This window comes from Aquarana catesbeiana, linkage group LG03 (genome assembly GCF_042186555.1).
Source record: "Aquarana catesbeiana isolate 2022-GZ linkage group LG03, ASM4218655v1, whole genome shotgun sequence".
NCBI classification, from domain to species: domain Eukaryota; kingdom Metazoa; phylum Chordata; class Amphibia; order Anura; family Ranidae; genus Aquarana; species Aquarana catesbeiana.
In genome coordinates, this window is record NC_133326.1 from 693,593,834 (window position 1) to 693,614,850 (window position 21,017).

The 21,017-nt window shown below is 42.0% G+C and overlaps 1 protein-coding gene across 1 annotated transcript; it reads left to right on the forward strand.

Moving 5' to 3' along the window:
- The first annotated feature begins 19,784 nt into the window (after positions 1–19,784).
- Positions 19,785–20,732, forward strand: LOC141134224 (olfactory receptor 11L1-like). The gene has a single exon (XM_073623805.1). The coding sequence runs from the start codon at positions 19,785–19,787 to the stop codon at positions 20,730–20,732; it is 948 nt and encodes a 315-aa protein (XP_073479906.1).
- The last annotated feature ends 285 nt before the right edge of the window (positions 20,733–21,017 follow it).

Sequence of the window (21,017 nt, forward strand, 5' to 3'; positions counted from 1 at the left end):
TGTCTTCGCTGACTACGGAGCTCTCACTACAGGCGTCCTCCACTCATCGCGCCGCACATGCGCCCTCCTAATTAGCTGATTAGAGTAGGACATGAGTCTACAATATTGAACTTTTCACAATATTCAAATTTTATGAGATACTGAATTTTGGGTTGTGACTAGCTGTAAGCCATAATCATCAAAATTAAAAGAAAGAAATTTCTGAAATATATCACGCTGTGTGTAATGAATCTATATAATATATGAGTTTCACTTTTTGAATAGAATTACTGAAATAAACTTTTTGATGATATTCCAATTTTTTTTAGATGCACCTCTATGGATAACTTCAGATACATTAGGAGCAAATGTCTGTTTCCATTTACTAGTTACAGTCATGCATGATGCAATTAATACACGTAATACAATAGTTGTAATATTGATTAGGGACTTTTTTCTACATTTAGCCACAATATATAATTTTTTCACACAAATAGAGCTTTCTTTTGATGGTATTTGATCACCACTGGGTTTTTTATTTTTTGTTATATAAATGAAACAAGGCTGAACATTTTGAAAAAACAAAATATATTTTCTACCTTTTTGTTATAAAACATATCCAATAAAATCAAATGTCTTCATAAATTTAGGACAAAATGTATTCTGCTACATGTCTTTGATGAAAAAAAATCACAAAATGTATATTAATTGTTTTGGTGAAAGTTTTAGCGTTTACAAACTATGTTAAATATATTTAAAAATTGATCAACCCTGATGTACCGATGGCCTAATTTCTTGAGGCCCACAAATGCCAGGACAGTACAAATACCCCCCAAATGACCCCTTTTTGGAAAGCAGACGTAAGAGGTTAGTAAGAGGCATGGCACTTTTTTGGAAGTTGTAATTTTTTGTCACAATTTTTTGTAAAATTAGGGAATCAAATAATTACAGGGCTTTTTTTCAACAAGAATGCGGGGGAAAGCAGTTCCGGCACCTCCAGCACTGAATGTATGTAATAGCATGGGGTGTGGGGTGTGCTGGAGGGTCTATTGATGTTGGCTGCTGGGGGATCTATTGCCATTGGTGGGGATCTGATTTTGTGTGGGGGTCTATTGTTGCTGATGGGGAATCTATTGCTGCTGGGGTGCTTATGTTGCTGGAAGAGCTCTACTGTTGAGGGAGAGGTCTATTTTTACTGGCTGCTGCAGGATCTATTGATGCTGGCTGCTGGGAGATCTGTTGTTGCTGATGGGGGGTCTAATGTTGCTTGGGTTCATATTTTGTTACTGGGTGTGATATTTTGTTGTGGGTGGTTCACTGTTGCTGCAGGGAATCTATTGTTGTTGGGGTGGAATCCATTGTTGCTGGGGGAGTCTATTGTTGTGTGGGGATCTATTGCTCGGATTCTATTGTTCCTGGCTGCAGGGGATCTATTTTACTGCTTTTCTTTTTATCATTAACATGTTCCATACAAATGATTTAGCACCACAAAATGATACTTGGTTCTGTATTCTCTAAAAGGGGCAGTACTGGTAGGTGGGTAGGGGGTGGAATCAAGGTACGGTGGTCAGAGGTGGGTAGGGGCAGAGACAAGGGGTGACTCAGATGGGGGGAGTTCCTGCACCTATTCTCCAAGAAAAAAAAGCCCTGAATAATTGTATTTATTTATTTTACATACTGTCACCAATGCAGTGCAGCATCATCATATGACTGGTGTGGTGGTGATCAGGGATACTGCCTGGTGGCTGTATGTTATAATTAAAAAGAAACGTAACCATTTCAGCCCGGAAGATTTGGCTGCTGAATGACCAGGCCATTTTTTGTGATTTTTCACTGCACCCAAACAAAATTGACGTCCTTTTTTTCCCACAAATAGAGCTTTCTTTTGGTGGTATTTGATCATCTCTGTGGTTTTTATTTTTTGCGCTATAAACAAAAAAAGAGCGACAATTTGGAAAAAAACACAATATTTTGTACTTTTTGCTATAATAAATATCCCCATTTAAAAAAAAAAAAAAAAGCAAATTTTTTCTAAGTTTAGGCCGATATGTATTCTTCTACATATTTTTGGTAAAAAAAAACGCAATAAGCGTATATTGATTGGTTTGTGCAAAAGTTATAGCGTCTACAAAATAGGGGATAGATTTATAGCATTTTTATCATTATTTTTTTTTTTTTTTTGCTAGTAATGGTGGCAATCTGCAATTTTTGTCGGGACTGCGACATTATGGCAGAAACATCAGACACTTTTGACACATTTTGGGGACCATTGGCATTTATACAGCGATCTGTGCTATAAAAATGCACTGATTACTGTGAAAATGTCACTGGCAGGGAAGGGGTTAACACTAGGGGGCGATCAAGGGGTTAACTGTGTTCCCTGTGTGTGTTTACAACTGCAGGGGGAGAGGGGACTGACCTAGAGGAAATTACTGATCGTGGTTCCTAGCTATAAGAAACTCACGATCTGTCTCTCTTCACAGAACAGGGATCTGTGTTTTTACACAGACATCCTTGTTCTGCCTCTTCTGCACGCGATCGCTCATGGCCGACAGTCATTGCGACCATCGGCCACGAGCATCGGCACCCCCGTAGTGCAGCAGGTGTAGTCGGCGGCGCGCAAGCCTGCTATCCTATTTATAGGAGCTGACGTATGGCTACAATGGCTTGCGGGATCTTCAAGTCAAGTCAAGCTCTATTGTTATTTTACTACACGTAAGAACATACAGTAGAAAGAAATGTTGTATCTCACAGGGCCACAGTGCTACATACAAATTAAACATAATTATAAATAAATATACAAAGAATAAAAACACCAATAAAAAACCTACACACATCTGGGAACTACATAACTGTACATATAATATATGTTTCCAAAAGTCTTTGCAGCAGCAAGTGTTTATAAAAGTGTCTAGTGCATATTCAAGATTAAAAAGGAGGGGACGTGAGACGTTCCTGGTCACAATTTACAGGTTGTAGAAAAGGTTTCAAAGAGGATTGGAGTTGAGGGCTCTCACAGCCTGGGGGAAAAAACTGTTGAGCAGTCTGACAGTCCTGGTTTTGATACTCTGTTACCTTCTACCTGATGGCAAGAGCTGACAGAGACTGTGGGAGGGATGGGTAGGATCCCTCACTATACTGGTAGCTTTGCTGGAGCATCATGTATGGAAAATGTCCAGGATGGAGGGGAGAGAGACACCAATAATCTTTTCAGCCATCTTCACTAGCCGCTGCAGGGTTTTGAGGTCAGCAGAACTGCAGTTCCCATACCAGTATAATGACGGCGGCTTGGCGGCAAGCCGTTAAATAATTTTTTGATCAATTTTTTACTATTTCTTTTTTTCTATTTTTTTTAAAAAACTTTCACCAGAGTGGTTCAGTGTCGCCTGTGGTGGAGATTCCGTTATATGCTATACATAATCAATCTCACCCGCGCTAACATGCGCCCATTCAATATAATGGTATAATGCATGTTACTTAATCCATGTCTCCTGCATTTCCCCAGTAAACAGACATGACCATGCTTACGTCCTCATCTCAGCATGACTGCCCCCTCCTTATAGGAGGCTCTTGCTTTTATTCACACACACAAAGGAAGTCACAAACAGGAAGGCTTGGCCCCAACAGCCAATCGCTTCCTCCACAGGATATGACAACACAGGATATAACATGTCAACACAGGATATCTTTCCAAACAAGATGAATTTATACAACAACCAATGAATAATGACTAGGGGAGTCTTATGGGCGTGTCTGGGCGGGGGGCAGCATGTATGATCTCCAGCCACCTGTCTCTGTATCACAGGAAGCCTGAGATTATGAACGCTGCTCCTGACCACAACGATTCAAAGGTTCCCATTTTTACTGTTTTTGTGAATCCTTATTCTGCTTTGTTCAGAGAACAAAACATACCCAGACTATATTACTGTCTCTGTGGAAGGCAGATTATCTGCAGGTATAAGCCATGGCACCCCAAATATGCTGATCAGGCATACAGGGGTGACACGAGCGCACATCCGCTAAACCGATAATGTCTTTGCAGATCGAACACATCCCCCCAGCCGATCGTTCTGTGCATCGCATAGGGGCCCTTCGCGGACAGACATATCCCCACTCTGAAAACACTTCTCTACATCCCCAAGGAGCTTTTCACTACCAAACGGATCTCAACCAGCGTCAGTCTGCCCCAGTCAGCTCTTTAGAGCGCTTTGCGGGAGTACTAACACTGGGAGACACTAGGACAATACATATTAAAATACATCTTCATAAATTTTCCACAACACACCATAGATACTTTGATTGCTGTTACAGTGATAAACCTTGTAACAGAAATGTTTTAAACTATCATCAATGGGTTTTATTCAAGCCGCATGCATGTGTCCTGCTTACTAATATAGGGGGTCAGCAATGCCAATAGACGGTGAAAGCAGGGGTCCGTCATCCAGAGATAATTCCTGAAATAATCAGGATTATTCTTCTGTAGCTCCAGCAGCAAAGGCATATGACAGAATTGGTCAGGATTAAGCAACCAATTCTTGGTCCAAGAACTCCTCCTCCTCCTGTTCCTGGACTGGACTTGGGTCAAAGCAATAACTCAAGCCCAAGCCCAATAATAGTATGATCTCTCCGACGAGAACGCCACATGGCTAGTAGATAAACGGCCGATCAGAAACGACCTGACAAGCACGCACTGAAAATCAGAAAAGACCTGACAAGCACGACCTGAAAATCAGAAACGACCTGGCAAGCACGACCTGAAAATCAGAAACAACCTGACAAGCACGACCTGAAAATCAGAAACAACCTGACAAGCATGACCTGAAAAGCGCGAATCGACACTCACTAAACTTCTACTAACACAAGATTAGCAGAAGGAGCTCAAAGGATGGCGCACGACTATTGAACTTCCTTTTTATCGGCTCGTAGTACATCTAGTATTCATAATTGTTGGCTAACAATTGTGTGCCGTGTGTATGCAAGACAAGTTTGGGCCAACGCTCTTCGGACAAAATTCCACGGTTTTGTTGGCCAACAATCCGATCGTGTGTATGAGGCTTAACAGTTTGTCCCTAGCTTATGTGCATTCCTCCTCCTTCCTGTCACATCATAGTGCTCCAGCATGGCCCTACATGGATTTGTGGATTTGAGGCCATAGAAGACAAAACTAGAAAGGCATTAATTTAAAAAATATATATATACAGTGGGGACGAAAAGTATTCAGACCCCCTTAAATTTTTCACTCTTTGTTATATTGCAGCCATTTGCTAAAATAATTTAAGTTCATTTTTTTCCTCATTAATGTACACATAGCACCCCATATTGACAGAAAAACACAGAATTGTTGACATTTTTGCAGATTTATTAAAAAAGAAAAACTGAAATATCACATGGTCCTAAGTATTCAGACCCTTTGCTGTGACACTCGTATATTTAACTCAGGTGCTGTCCATTTCTTCTGACCATCCTTGAGATGGTTCTACACCTTCATTTGAGTCCAGCTGTGTTTGATTATACTGATTGGACTTGATTAGGAAAGCCACACATCTGTCTATATAAGACCTTACAGCTCACAGTGCATGTCAGAGCAAATGAGAATCATGAGGTCAAAGGAATTGCCTGAAGAGCTCAGACACAGAATTGTGGCAAGGCACAGATCTTGCCAAGGTTACAAAAAAATTCTGCTGCACTTAAGGTTCTTAAGAGCACAGTGGCCTCCATAATCCTTAAATGGAAGACATTTAGGATGACCAGAACCCTTCCTAGAGCTGGCCGTCTGGCCAAGAGCCTTGGTGAGAGAGGTAAAGAAGAATGCAAAGATCACTGTGGCTGAGCTCCAGAGATGCAGTCGGGAGATGGGAGAAAGTTGTAGAAAGTCAACCATCACTGCAGCTCTCCACCAGTTGGGGCTTTTTGGCAGAGTGGCCCGATGGAAGCCTCTCCTCAGTGCAAGACACATGAAAGCCCGCATGGAGTTTGCTAAAAAACACCTGAAGGACTCCAAGATGGTGAGAAATAAAATTCTCTGGTCTGATGAGACCAAGATAGAACTTTTTGGCCTTAATTCTAAGCGGTATGTGTGGAGAAAACCAGGCACCTGTCCAAAACAGTGAAGCATGGTGGTGGCAGCATCATGCTGTGGGGGTGTTTTTCAGCTGCAGGGACAGGACAACTGGTTGCAATCGAGGGAAAGATGAATGTGGCCAAGTACAGGGATATCCTGGATGAAAACATTCTCCAGAGTGCTCAGGACCTCAGACTGGGCCGAAGGTTTACCTTCCAACAAGACAATGACCCTAAGTACACAGCTAAAATAATGAAGGAGTGGCTTCACAAAAACCCTATGACTGTTCTTGAATGGCCCAGCCAGAGCCCTGACTTAAACCTAATTGAGCATCTCTGGAGAGACCTAAAAATGGCTGTCCACCAACGTTTACCATTCAACCTGAAAAAACTGGAGAGGATCTGCAAGGAGGAAAGGCAGAGGATCCCCAAATCCAGGTATGAAAAACGTGTTGCATCTTTCCCAAAAAGACTCATGGCTGTATTAGATCAAAAGGGTGCTTCTACTAAATACTGAGCAAAGGGTCTGAATACTTAGGACCATGTGATATTTCAGTTTTCTTTTTTAATAAATCTGCAAATATGTCAAGAATTCTGTGTTTTTCTGTCAATATGGGGTGCTGTGTGTACATTAATGAGGAAAAAAAAAGAACTTAAATGATTTTAGCAAATGGCTGCAATATAACAAAGAGTGAAAAATTTAAGGGGGTCTTCTGAATACTTTCCGTCCCCACTGTATATATATATATATATATATATATATATACAGTATATGAAAAATTGTCATTAAAAGTTATTTTATAGAGTTTTCCTATAGTACTCAGATACCTAGGCTCAATGCCAGTAAACAGATACTCTGGACTTCTAATGCCCCGTACACCCGGTCGGATTTTCCGATGGAAAATGTCCGATCGGAGCGTGTTGTCGGAAATTCCGACCGTGTGTGGGCTCCATCGGACATTTTCCATCGGATTTTCCGACACACAAAGTTGGACAGCAGGAGATAACATTTTCCCACAACAAAATCCGATCGCGTCAATTCCGACCGTGTGTGGCCTGTTCCGACGCACAAAGTGCCACGCATGCTCAGAAGAAATTCCGAGACGGGACAGCTCATTCTGGTAAACTTAGCGTTCGCAATGGATACAGCACTTTCGTCACGCTGCAATGTTCAAAATGGTTTAATACAGCTCACTCTCTTCTTCTTTATAATGTGACAAGAATTAAGTAGTTTTGCTGCTCATATTCACACACACTTCTCACAAACTTTGATTTGTGTTTTTTTAGTGGGATTCCCTAAATATATTGTTATTAGTTGTCACATCTGACAGTTTTATATTATTATTTTTTTTTTTTTTTGGATTTTAAGCCTTTTTTTTTCTTTAATGTTTGGATTTTTTCCAAGGCTGATCTTTGTTCAATGTTATTTTTATTTTTACTCCAGAATATTTTTGTGTGTGTTTTGTGTGTCAAGTTACCCCAACACCATTGATATCTTGTATTATTTAATCTCCAGGAGATTGTTTGGTGTTGGTGTCCCTTGTTCATTTCACATTGTATATTTGAAATGTACCTGAATCCTCACAAACCAACTGTCCTTTTTGAAGCAAAACACATAGGAGAGTATAATTCAAAACAAAAATCCTTTATTAAGGCATCAGAACCAAACAAAGAGGAAGGCAACACTGGATCAACAGGAGAAATTAGCAAAGCCTGGGACCCCCACGGCAGACATCAATTCTTGAACATCAAAATTGGTGGCCTGAGGAGTCCATATGTAAGGGAGGGCAGTCTGGTCCAGAATTCGCAGAGATCCGGATAGCAGCAGATGACATGTGTGTCCCCAGGCTGTGGTACCACAAGAGGCTGCATTTTTTGGCCGACCAGACTGAACCCAGGGCAATCACTGTCTGGTCTTCCTGCTACACTTCCTTCCAGGCTGTGGCTGTGCAGTTGGAGATGTGGCAGGAGGAGGAGTAGGACCTGGAGGAGAAGGAGGACTGGGAGGACCTGGAGGAGGACTGGGGGGACCTGGAGGAGAGGGAGGAGGAGGACCATCACAAAGGGTTGTCTGAGGTGTCATTTGGCCCCTCATACCTTTCTCAAGCGCTTCCAATATGAGGGCCTCACACATGGCTTGTTGGCCCTCCTCCATCCTCTGCATTTTATATGCAATGACGGCAGCAATGTCCTCCTCCACGGTGTGTGGTGCTCCCAGGACCTCTGTAGCCCTCCAAAAGAATCCTATAGCAGCCTCCTCTAGGGCACTCCTCCTACTGCCACTTTCTCTTTTCAGGGGGGGTGGAGGGATCTGCAGATCAGCCAGCCGGCTCGGCCCGGCCACCTCCTGGCTGAGACTTCCCTGTGTATGAAAAACGGACATGGTTGTAATGTTTTGCATCATCAATCACAATCCTAAATTAGTACTCCCAACTAACATCTAGTTAACATCATTGATTGGACAAGCAGAAATATTTAGAGGAATGCTATACCTGGCTCAATCTGGGCTCCTCCTTGTGTTGTTGCCTGGAAGGCCCAGGTTGGGCATCAGAAGCCTCAGCCGGGGGGGAAGGAAGCGTGGAAGGAAGACTTGAGAGGGATGACCTGGGTTCAGTCTGGCCTGCCAGAAAATGCAGCCTGTCGTAGTACAACATCCTGGGGACATAGATGTCATCTGCTGCTCCGATCTCTGTGAATCCAGGACTTTCTTGCGCTCCCTTACATATGTGCTCCTCAGGCAACCAATTAATATCTTTAAATAGGTGATGTCCGACGTGGGGATCACCTGCTTCACAATTTCACACAATTGCTCCAGTGCTGCCTTCCTCTTTTCTTGGTTCTTGAAATGGGGGTGGTTAACCTCCCACAGACAGGGCAGCTCCCTTAGCAACTCTACGAATACTGACATGAAGTCATTATCTTTGAGTAGCATATCCATGTTCACTGCAAGACACAACACAAGACAAAGCCTAATGTCAGCAAAACTCTCCTAATCTTGTTACAATATAGGCCTCAATCTAGAAGCAGTATAGGCACAAGTTTGTCTCTTACCTTCGTTCTTACGATCGGCGCGTCCAATGCTCCTTCCTCTGCTCACAGATCGTACGTAATACGCACGCGTGTTACGCTTTATACACACTGCGCATGCGTGTAACTCCGCCCGCCCCTGACATTCTTTCTAGTCTATTCCCTGCCCCTTTTCGTTCGGCGCAGTGGGGGAAGAGCACATAGCGGAGTCACAGCAGGTGCATGCTAATTGCAGGAACGAGGAGGAGGAAAGCCCAGATCCGGACACGTCCCGATCCAGAAGGAGACGTTTTAAGGCCACAAATATGTCCTTTGGGGAGATGTTGGAGATGGTCGACATCATGAGGAAGTCTGACTATGACGGAAAGTATGGGCCTTACCCCAACCCCAATATACGAAAGGCCAAGATCATGGCGAAAGTGATCAGGAGTCTTCTGAGGAATTTTGGGGTCCGAAGATCGAAAGATCAGCTCAGGAAGTGGTGGTCGGACCTGAAATTAAGAGAGCCAGAGCAGTACCGAAAGATCCGGAGAGTGCTGCAAAAAAGTAAGTAGTTGTGCTGTGTTCCTATTCTTTCTGTCTTTATTCCGTTCGTTCTGCTCCATATGCTTTTATTAATTGTAACGTTTAAAAGGGCAACTTTAATGTTCATGGGCCCATTATTCTTTCATATCAAACATTTTTCTTTCGGCCTCTAAAACATCATTGTTTAGGCTATATGCATTTTCCCACATTTTTTTTGGGCCTACTTGGATGTCAAATATTTGTTTGTGTAGATGGGTTTGTTACTAGAATGAAATGCCAACTAGATTGTGTGTAAGGAGAGGACACTGAGCAGCTGTTTTCACATCTGGACACTGGAGCACTAGTGTGGGACCCCAGAACACCATTTTTATTAGGGGGGCCACACAGGTGCTCCAGTGTATACTATAGGGGGGGCTACATCTGTGAAGCTTGTACTAAACAGGTAAAGTATTGCAGCTTGACAAAGGCCAATAAAAAATATACATCTTGGAACTCGGCTAAAATAGACAATTGTACCCAACTTCCAAGCAATGTTTCCTATTTCTAGTTCTGCCATCAAATATCTGTGTGCTAATGATACCATTTTTGTTTTACATAGGGGAGAAAAGACTCGGAGGACACCCCTCATCCGAGGAGACCACAGACCCCCCACCTATGGAAGAAGGTGAAATACCCCCAAACGAAGAAGAGAAGGAGGAAGAAGAAGATGTGGTGGAGATTGGCACCACAACAGGTGAGTGTCTGCGACCACAGACTCAGGTAAAAGAGATGGATGGTGGCAGATTTTTGATACCTGTTTTTGTTTTGTTTCTCTCTTTTTAGGTGATCGTGAGGTTGTGGATCCTGAACGCTTTACTTCAGAAAGTGCCCAGATCCTGATTGGGGAGATCATGGGGTGTAATCTCAAATTGCACAACATACAGCAAAAAATCAATGATGTTATTAAAAAAAAAATAACATCATTGATGTTTTGGGGCGAATTTAAAATCCCACAAAATATATTTTTGGGAATGTGTTCCAATTTTTAAAATCTTTTTGCAATGTTTTGAAAAGCCAAATTTGGAGGCTGCACACAGTGTGTCAACATGTGCTATCTGCCATCACGGGAGATCAGTGGACGTGTTTTGGGGGTGCAACCCCTTCCTCAATTATAAAGTAGCGTTGAAGAAGGGCTTGCTCCCCCAAAACACGTCCCTTGATCCCCCCTGATGGCAGATAGCACATGTTGACATTCGTAAATTGGTGTGCATCTTCCAAATTTGGCTTTTCCAGGGGTGATTTCCCCCCATCTGAATGCTATATCAAACCCAGTTCCTAAATACTGATGTCTGATATAGCCTTCAGGTTTTACCTAATGTGAACTTTGTAAGTTCAAGTTTTTTGGCTTTCTTGTTGGTTTTACACAGGCCTATTTTATCTGAAATGGACATTTCGATTTTTGATAATGCTACTGCAAAAAATGTTATACAACAAACATGTTGGTTTGTTTTAAAAACCTTTGGTAAATGCACATGTGATTGTGCAGGTATAAAAAAGTGGCTTACTCAAGAATGTGTGAATTATTGTCTCAACACTACAACACTTTTGGGGTGATGTAATAGCTGTTTTATGCAAAAATGGGGGTTATTTCCTAAGGGCAAATCCTCTTTGCACTACAAGTGCAGTTTCAGTGCAGTTGCAAGTACACTTGTAGTGAAATGTGTTTTTGCATTTAGGAAATAACAGCCAACAGTGCTTTGTATAAGGCTACCCAATCAAAACATTTTCTGCACTCAAAACATTTATGTCAGGGTCAGCTAAAACAAACACAAGCAGTAAATGTCCACAAAGAATTTCTTTTTTTTTATATTATAAAAAGGCTTCACATATTGTCTGGCATATTGATAGCCCCCCTACCCACAAAGAACTCCAGGTAGCGTAACCGGACATCACGGGCACTCAGGGAGGGCAAGCCAGGACGGCCACTTTCAAGCGCCGTCAGTGTGGTTTGATGTAGGATTCCGGCCTCAGGCCCAACTGAGCCAGCATAGTTGGCCGAATGTTTCCTTAAAAAATTATGGAGAACACAGCACGCCAGTATAATATGGTTCAGTTTATACTCCGCCATATGGATGGGTGTCAGAAATAGTCGGAACCGGCTGGCCAGGATTCCAAATGTGTTCTCCACCACTCTTCGGGCTCTGGCCAGCCGGTAATTAAAAACCCTCTGTTCCGGGGTGAGGGTCCTCATCGGGAATGGCCGCATCAGGTGGTCCCCAGCGCAAACGCTTCATCAGCAACGAACACGAATGGGAGTCCTTCCACATTGTCCTCTGGAGCTGGCAAGTCCAAGCTGCCATTCTGGAGATACATGTAGAACTCCGTCTGGGTGATGACTTGGACATCCGGCCATTCTTCCCCACGTCCACATACAAGAAGTCGTAATTAGCCGACACCACCGCCAACATCACTATACTATTGAACCCCTTGCAATTATAATAGTACGACCCCGAGTTGGGTGGTGGGACAATGTGGACGTGTTTCCCATCAATTGCCCCTCCGCAGTTAGGAAAGTGGGAGGCCACAGTCTGCCATTCCTGTGGCGTGGAAGGAAACTGTTGAGGAAAAAACAATAAACATTACTATTTTTTCACAGAAACATGGCAAGCAGATTATACACAAACATTATGGGGCAACCTCCAGATAGCATTTAGTAAGAGGAATTTAACAAGGCCAAAGTATAAAGTACACTTATCATATCCCCCCCCCCCCTCTCATGGGCCATTTCTAACATTATGGGGTGTGTGGAAATCTTGGACAGGTAACCCTCTTCACTTCATTGAGAGATGAATGCATAAATAATGGGTATTACTTTGAACAGACCCTCCTTAGTTACACTATTGGCAGCCCACTGGACAGGTAAGAAGTGTCATAATACAAAGATAGAAATAAACACTGTACACATTTGTGGACATTTGGATATTCTGCTATTACCTATCAAGATAATAATAGGATACCAAAACTTTAAACAGTACCATTTGAAAGTATACAGGCAGGCCCTTGCACTACATGCTTTGGGGAATTCATCCATAAATCTGACCAGTAAAGAGATGGGTATAGTGTGTATGGGTTTGGCAAAGTCAGCAGATAGATGATTGAGGATAGAGAATTGGAATCAGCTGACTTAGCAGTTGGGGGGAGGGAGGGTTACTAAAAATTATTTGGGGACACCACAAAAAAAAGCCTCTGGCACTCTGCCTGAATTTAAATAAAAAATAACATTTCCAAACATTTTAGGGGGTGTTTGGGGTAAAGCACTACTATGGAGCTGATAAAATACATTGTTAAGTGACTACATGAGGTGAATATAGAGCAGGAGACACCATGCTGGGGAGGTTAGTGAAGGGCAAATATGTATGAAGGACATAAAATATTAATTACATAAAAATCCAGCATGCATGAGGACATAGGGGACATTCACAGCATATTCCAATCATGGTAATTAGGGAATGAGGAAAGAAATACAATATATTAGCAAACATTCAATACAATAAAATGTGATATAAAAGGATAAAAATCTTACCTTCATATACTCCTTCTGCAGGACCTGTATGATGGCAGAACAGGTCTCTGGGATAATGATACCCAGAGCCTGGGGGGAGATGCCTGTCGAGAACTTCAAGTCCTGCAGACTTCTCCCTGTGGCCAAATACCGCAAGGTAGAGACCAACCTCTGCTCCGGAGTGATGGCTTGCCTCATGCAGGTATCCTGCCTGCTGATATAGGGGGTCAGCGAAGCCAACAAACGGTGAAATACGGGGTCCGTCATCCTGAGAAAGTTGCTGAAATCATCAGGATTATTCTCACGGATCTCACGGAGCAAAGGCATATGAGAGAACTGGTCACGCTGAAGCAACCAATTCTTGGTCCATGAACTCCTCCCCACCCTGTTCATGGACTGGACTTGTGTCAAGGTCAGGACCCCAACACCAAGCCCCCTCACAGCACGAACTCTACGAGGAGTACGCATACGAAACATGGCTAGAAAATGGTCGGCTGCTCAGAACGTAGTAACAGAACGCACTGAAGAACAGCAAGGCCTGTGAAGAGTGACCTGAAAAACAGTAACGAATGAGCAAGAATACAATGACTACCTAAAGTCACGCGGAACTTGCTTGCCCGCACTGAAGAGCAGATACAAACCCACAAGCACAAACTGAATGGCAGAAAACGATCTGAAAGCCACGAGTCTGAAAAAAGCGCGAATCGTCTCTCACCAAACTTTTACTAACACGAGATTAGCAAAAGGAGCCCAAAGGGTGCCGCGCTTGGTTCTAAACTGGCCTTTTCTAGTCTCGTCGTACGTGGTGTACGTGACCGCGTGGTTGTCGATCGGAAATTCCGACAACTTTGTGCGACCGTGTGTAGGCAAAACAAGTCTGAGACATCATCCGTCGGAAAAAATCCTAGGATTTTGTTGTCGGAATGTCCGAACAAAGTCCGACCGTGTGTACGCCCTATAAAAGTTAAATTGAAATAAATATAAAATTTAAATAAAAATCCCTCTGTGTCAATATTAATGGATCCCATGAAAATATGAATACACACTTCACATTCCCAGAAGATTTATATATGCTGAATATTATGAATGATCAGAAATTAGACTATTAAGCATGAAAATGGTCAGGGCCCTGTTGTAATTTTCACAAATCTTATGTGCTGCATCACATAGCAATTCACATCTTTTTCAAGCATGTATTAAGAAAACTGCATAAAATGATACTTTTATTTGGAATCATACGTTTATTGTGAAAGCAATATTAATCGAAGGATCATTATAACAAAACACTATTCAAGCTTTCAGAGTGCCAACACTTCTATGTGACGTTTGTACTGCTAACATTTTTGGAATATGTTAAACAATTTTCCTCTTGTTTTTACTCCCTACCAGTAATTATACCCTTAATAGGTATTTAACTGATATGACTGAATAACTGATCTGAATGCCGTATAATGAAATGTGATTTGCTTCTATTGGATAATCAATTTTGCATATCATAATTTTGTTTTTGCTCTGATTTATTAGGCAAGTCAATGAGAGTTTGATTCATTAAAGCTTTGTCTATCTATCTATCTATCTATCTATCTATCTATCTATCTATCTATCTATCTATCTATCTATCTATCTATCTATCTATGCTAAAGTATTGGGACACCTGCCTTTACACACGCATGAACTTTAATGGAATCCCAGTCTTAGTCCATAGGGTTCAATATTGAGTTGGCACACCCTTTGCAGCTATAACAGCTTCAACTCTTCTGGGAAGGCCATCCACAAGGTTTAGGAGTGTGTCTATGGGAATGTTTGACCATTCTTCCGGAAGCACATTTATGTGGTCAGGCACTGATGTTAGATGAGAAGGCCTGGCTCGCAGTCTGTGCTTCAATTCATCCCAAAGGTGTTCTATCAGGTTGAGGTCAAGACTCTTTACAGGCCAGTCAAGGTCCTCTACCCCCAAACTTGCTCATCCATGTTTTTATCCATAAAGACATGGATGAGTGAGTTTGGGGTGGAGGAACTTGACTGGCCTGCACAGAGTCCTGACCTCAACCTTATAGATCACCTTTAGGATGAATTAGAGAGGAGAGTGTGAGCCCGGCCTTCTCGTTTAACATCAGTGCCTGACCTCACAAATGTGCTTCTAGAAGAATGGTTAAACATTCCCATAGACACACTCCTAAACCTTGTGGACAGCCTTCCCAAAAGAGTTGAAGCTGTTATAGCTACAAAGGGTGTGCCAACTCAATATTGAACCCTATGGACTAAGACTGGGATGCCATTAAAGTTCATGTATGTGTAAAGGCAGGTGTCCCAATACTTTTGGTAATATAGTGTATCTAGCTATCTCTCTTGTCTTTTCAACACCTTAGAAGTGTAAATATTTTAATGTTCCAAACAACTGATATTCGCCTGTAGGGTGGCTAGGATTTCTCCCCTACAGGCGAAAATCAGCTGTTTGGAACGTTGCTCTGCAGTGAACACCACGCCAGTGTGGATGGGCTTGTGCCTTACTTCCCTAACCTCCATATAAGTGGATAATGCACCTGTATCTCATTAAAATGTTTACATTTCTAACCTAGAGGCACCTGTGTTTCTCTTCTCTTTGCATTCGTTTTTAGGCTTTTGAAGCTTTATTTGCATGTGGTGATCCTTCCAGCAACACAATTCCTGTCTTAGAACAGCTACACTCACCATTCCACTGTATCTATGGGGGATCAACATAGCCACCCTTGGGGAGCAGCACTGTCTACCCGTGGAGAGGGTAGCATTAGATGGACTGGTAGATTTAGATCGACTTTACATTAGTGAACAAAACATTAAACCCAATTTCCAGATGGGACTTTCTTTTGTTTGGGGATAAGGGTTTTAGTAAATAAAAGTGAACAATTATAAGCATTTCTTTTAGTGTTAAATGGTCTGTCCCAACCCTCTAACTGACACCTTTGCTAGACAGCTTGGTCTGTTCAAGTAAGTTAAAAACTAACAGACTGTTACCTAGTTAAAGCAGTAGTAAACCACACTTTAAAAAAAAAAGTTAAAAAAAACCTGCAGGACAATGGCATAATGTGCTAGTATACCATCTTCACTAGGGATGAGCTTTATGTTCGGGTCAAACATGAGTTAGAGTCAAACATTGGCTGTTCACCTGTTCGCCGAATAGCAAACAATTTGGGGTGTTTGCGGCAAATTTGAAAGCTGCGGAACACCCTTTAAAAGTCTATGGGAGAAATCAAAAGTGCTAATTTTAAAGGTTAATATGCAAGTTATTGTCCTAAAAAGTGTTTGTAGACCTGGGTCCTGCCCCAGGGGACATGTATCAATGCAAAAAAATGTTTTAAAAACAGACGTTTTTTCGGGAGCAGTGATTTTAATAATGCTTAAAGTGGAACAATAAAAGTGAAATATTCCTTTAAATTTCGTACCTGGGGGGTGTCTATAGTATGCCTGTAAAGTGGTACATGTTTACCGTGTTTAGAACGGTCAGAGAGCAAAATGACATTTGTAAAGGAAAAAAAGTCATTTAAAACTACTCGCGGCTATTAATGAATTGTCGGGTCCCACAATACACATAAAAGTCAAAAAATGGCATGGGATTCCCCCACAGTCCATTACCAGGCCCTTTGGGTCTGGTATGAGTATTAAGGGGAACCCTGAACCAAAATTAAAAAAAAAAAATTGCATTGGGGTCTCCCAAATTCCATACCAGGCCCTTCAGGTCTGGTATGAATATTAAGGGGAACCCTGCGCCAATTTTAAAAAAATGGCGTAGGGGTCCCCCTCAAAATCCATACCAGACCCTTCAGGTCTGGTATGGACTTTAAGGGGAACCCCGCACCAAAATTTAAAAAAAATTGGCGTGGGGGTCCCCCAAAAATCCATACCAGACCCTTATCCGAGCATGCAACCTGGCAGGCCACAGGAAAAGAGGGGGGATGAGAGAGTGTACCAGGCCACATGCCCTCAACATGGGGAGGATGTCCCCATGTTGATGGGGACAAGCGCCTCATCCCCACAACCCTTGCCCGGTGGTTGTGGGGGTATGCAGCCGGGGGGCTTATTGGAATCTAGAAGCCCCCTTTAACAAGGGGACCCCCAGATCCTGGCCCCCCTGTTTGAATTGGTAATGGGGTACAAGTACACCTACCATTTCACAAAAAGTGTTTACGTAAACAAGTGACCCTGCCCCCCTCTGACACCACGGAGGAATCCATAGGGATGTCCCCATGTGTCAGAGGGGGCGGGGTCACAAGAGCTGTCACAAGAACAGAAGCATAACATGAATAATCTGTACTACCCCCAACCAGCTGTAGTATCAAAAAAATGTGAACAAATCTAAATTAGTGATAACCTAAAAATGCTGCAACCTGAAAAAACCTGAATATCCGGTTTTAACAAAATATGTAAATGGAATCAGATGCGCTACCTGTGTCAGACACACTTATAAGAAGGTCAACATAAAAATCAACATATAAACGCTATAAGCTGAAAGTAAAAAACTTGTGAAAATGTGAATAAAAGAAATAAAAATCAATTGTGTGCAAAGTCCATCAGAAGGCTGGTTAGCGTCCTTATTAAGGGATCCCCAGCGGTGTACATTTTCACTGAAACAAAATCCTTCCTTCAGATATGGAATATAGTCTTCATTACATGTTTTCACAAGCCAAGTAATGGTAGAAAAAGCTGCTTACCAGATATGTAGGACCCCTATTACAGAGATGTTAAGGGCTCAGATATATCAGATATTTCAGGCAGGAACAGCTGATTTTAAACTTCAAGCAAAGATTCCCTCCTCCTCAGACAGTTCAGAGCGCCATAATACCAGTGCAGCAAGCTGCAGTGTTCTCCTTACAACCTTTGTTTCAATGGGATCGCTACCTGTGTCTGACACAGGTAGCGCACCTGATTCAATTTATATACAAGAACAGAAGCGTCACACAGCGGGAGACTCCCAATGAAGCGGATAATCCGGAGGACGAAGCGGAGATAAAGAAGCCGGAGGAAGATGCCGGAGGAGAAGACCGGAGAAAGAAGCAGAGGACCGGAGGAAGAAGCAGAGGAAGAGGCGGGGAAGAATAATATGGAGGAAGAAGAAGAAAAAAACCGAAGGAAGACCAGAAGAAGGTGGAAGAAGAAGCAGGGAAAGAAGAAGACATTAATAAAGGAATTGTCAAAAAACAGCTATTGTCTTTTTTAAGATTTTTGACACTTTTTTTGTGACCATTACCAATTTACACAGGGGGGGCGGGATCTGGGGGTCCCCTTGTTAAAGGGGGCTTCCAGATTTCAATAAGCCCCCCGCCCACCTACCCCCTCAACCACCGGGCAAGGGTTGTGGGGATGAGGCCCTTGTCCTCATCAACATGGGGACATCCTCCCCATGTTGAGGGCATGTGGCCTGGTGCGGTTCAGGAGGGGGGCGCTCTCTTGTTCCCCCTCTTTTCCTGTGGCCTGCCAGGTTGCGTGCTCAGATAAGGGTCTGGTATGGATTTTTGGGGGACCCCACGCCATTTTTTTTTTAATTTTGGCACGGGGTTCCCCTTAAAATCCATACCAGACCTGAAGGGTCTGGTATGAATTTTGAGCGGAACTCTACGCCATTTTTTTAAAAAATTTTGGTTCCGGGTTCCCCTTAATATTCATACCAGACCCAAAGGGCCTGGTAATGGACTGTTGGGGAATCCCATGCCGTTTTTTTTTTCAATGACTTTTATGTGTATTGCGGGACCAGACAATTCATTAATAGCCGCGAGTATTTTTAAATTACTTTTTTTCCTTTAGAAATGTCATTTTGCTCTCGGACTGTTCTAAACACAGGAAACATGTGCCACTTTACAGGCATACTATAGACACCCCCCAGGTATGAAATTTAAAGGAATATTTCACTTTTATTGTTTTACTTTAAGCATTATTAAAATCACTGCTCCCGAATAAAACTGACATTTTTTAAACTTTTTTACATTGATACATGTCCCCTGGGGCAGGACCGGGGTCCCCAAACACTTTTTATGACAATAACTTGCATATAAGCCTTTAAAATTAGCACTTTTGATTATTCATGTTCGTGTCCCAAAGACTTTAACGGTGTTTGCGTGTTCGAACAAATTTTTTGCCTGTTCGCATGTTCTACTGTGAACCGAACCGGGGGATGTTCGGCTCATCCCTAATCTTCACCTGGTCTTTCCTCCGGTTACGAGTGATCCGGCTGTCTAATTGGCCAAGCCGCAATGATGTCACTCCTGTGCCATGGCACGGAGCTCTTAAGGGACAGCATACTCCCTTCAGAGCGCATGCAGCAGTGACGTCTCTGAATATCTCATAAACGGTGCAAGATTAGGAGATATTCACTGTACCTACAGGTAAGACTTATTATAGGCTTACCTGTAGGTACAGAAGAAAAAAAAAAAAACTTTACTACCACTTTAACACAGACTCACTGCATGGATCAATGGGTAATAAAGCTTTGTTATGGGAAAGACTGATAAAAATAAAGACTACTGTGTTAATGTCAGTGGCAGACTGCATCATATATGTCATTTTTTTTTATTTTGCTCATCATTCCACCTTAGGCCACAATAAGGAAAAATAATTTCCCCAGCTCGTGAAGGCAACAATACAGAGATCATATTTGTTTATTTTTTTTTATTTTGAAGTTATGGATGAGAAAAATATAACCAGAATCACCATGATCCACCTCATAGGTTTTAAAACTCATCAAAATATACAAGGTTTGATGTTTACTACTTTATTCCTGATTTATTGTGTGACGATATGTGGAAACCTCCTGATCATCACTCTGGTGTCCTACAGCAAATCCCTCCATTCTCCCATGTATTTCCTCCTCTCCCAGCTTTCTCTATCAGATATTTTAATAGTTACTGATATTCTTCCCAACACACTCCATAATGTTTTGGTTGAGGAGGCCATGATGTCATTTTCTGGTTGCATCACTCAGTTTTTTTTCTTTGCTGTCTCAGAAGCTTTGCAGTGTTTTCTTCTGACGGTGATGGCTTATGACAGATATTTGGCCATCTGTAAACCATTGCATTATAATTTGATAATGAGTCACCGGGTATGCTGGATAACAGTAATCACATTTTGGACATTAAGCATGTTAATAGAATTGATTCTTGCATTTGGGATATCAAAATTACAATTTTGTGGTCCCAATATCATTGACCACTTTTTCTGTGACTTTCATCCTCTTCTAAAACTCTCTTGCTCTGATGCCACCAACGTTAAGCTAGAAGGGGAATTGTTGGGGGCTGTTTTCGTTTTTATTCCTTTCACGGTCATTATTGTATCATATATTTATATTGTTATCGCCATATTTAATATTCCATCAATTACTGGCAGACAAAAGGTTTTTTCAACCTGCAGCTCTCACCTGACTGTTGTTTCCATCTATTATGGTACAATGGTTTGTGTTTATTTTGTACCTAGTAGAGAACAGTCATGGGACATTAGAAAATTCTTGTCATTACTGTACACAGCAGTCACCCCACTGCTGAATCCAATTATATACAGCCTGAGAAATAAGGGCTTGAAAAAAGTTGTTAAAAATCTTGTCAATCTAGTTTTGAACTTGCAAGTCAACAAATAATAAATGCTGAGAATAATTTTAAAAAGTTAAAAACATATGCAGTGTGTTTTATGTATAACGTATTGAGAAGTATGTCAAACATCTACACTTACAGTAACATATTATTTCTTCATTGTTTTTAGAGATACAGTACATGTTAAAGTGGTTCTTAAACCACTGTAACATGTATACACCATCAGCACTGCCTCCTATTGTAGTATTACAATATAAAAAATAAATGCTGTAAATAATGTACCTCATTTCAGAGCTGAGATCACGATTACATGACCGGCCGGATCTCTCCTT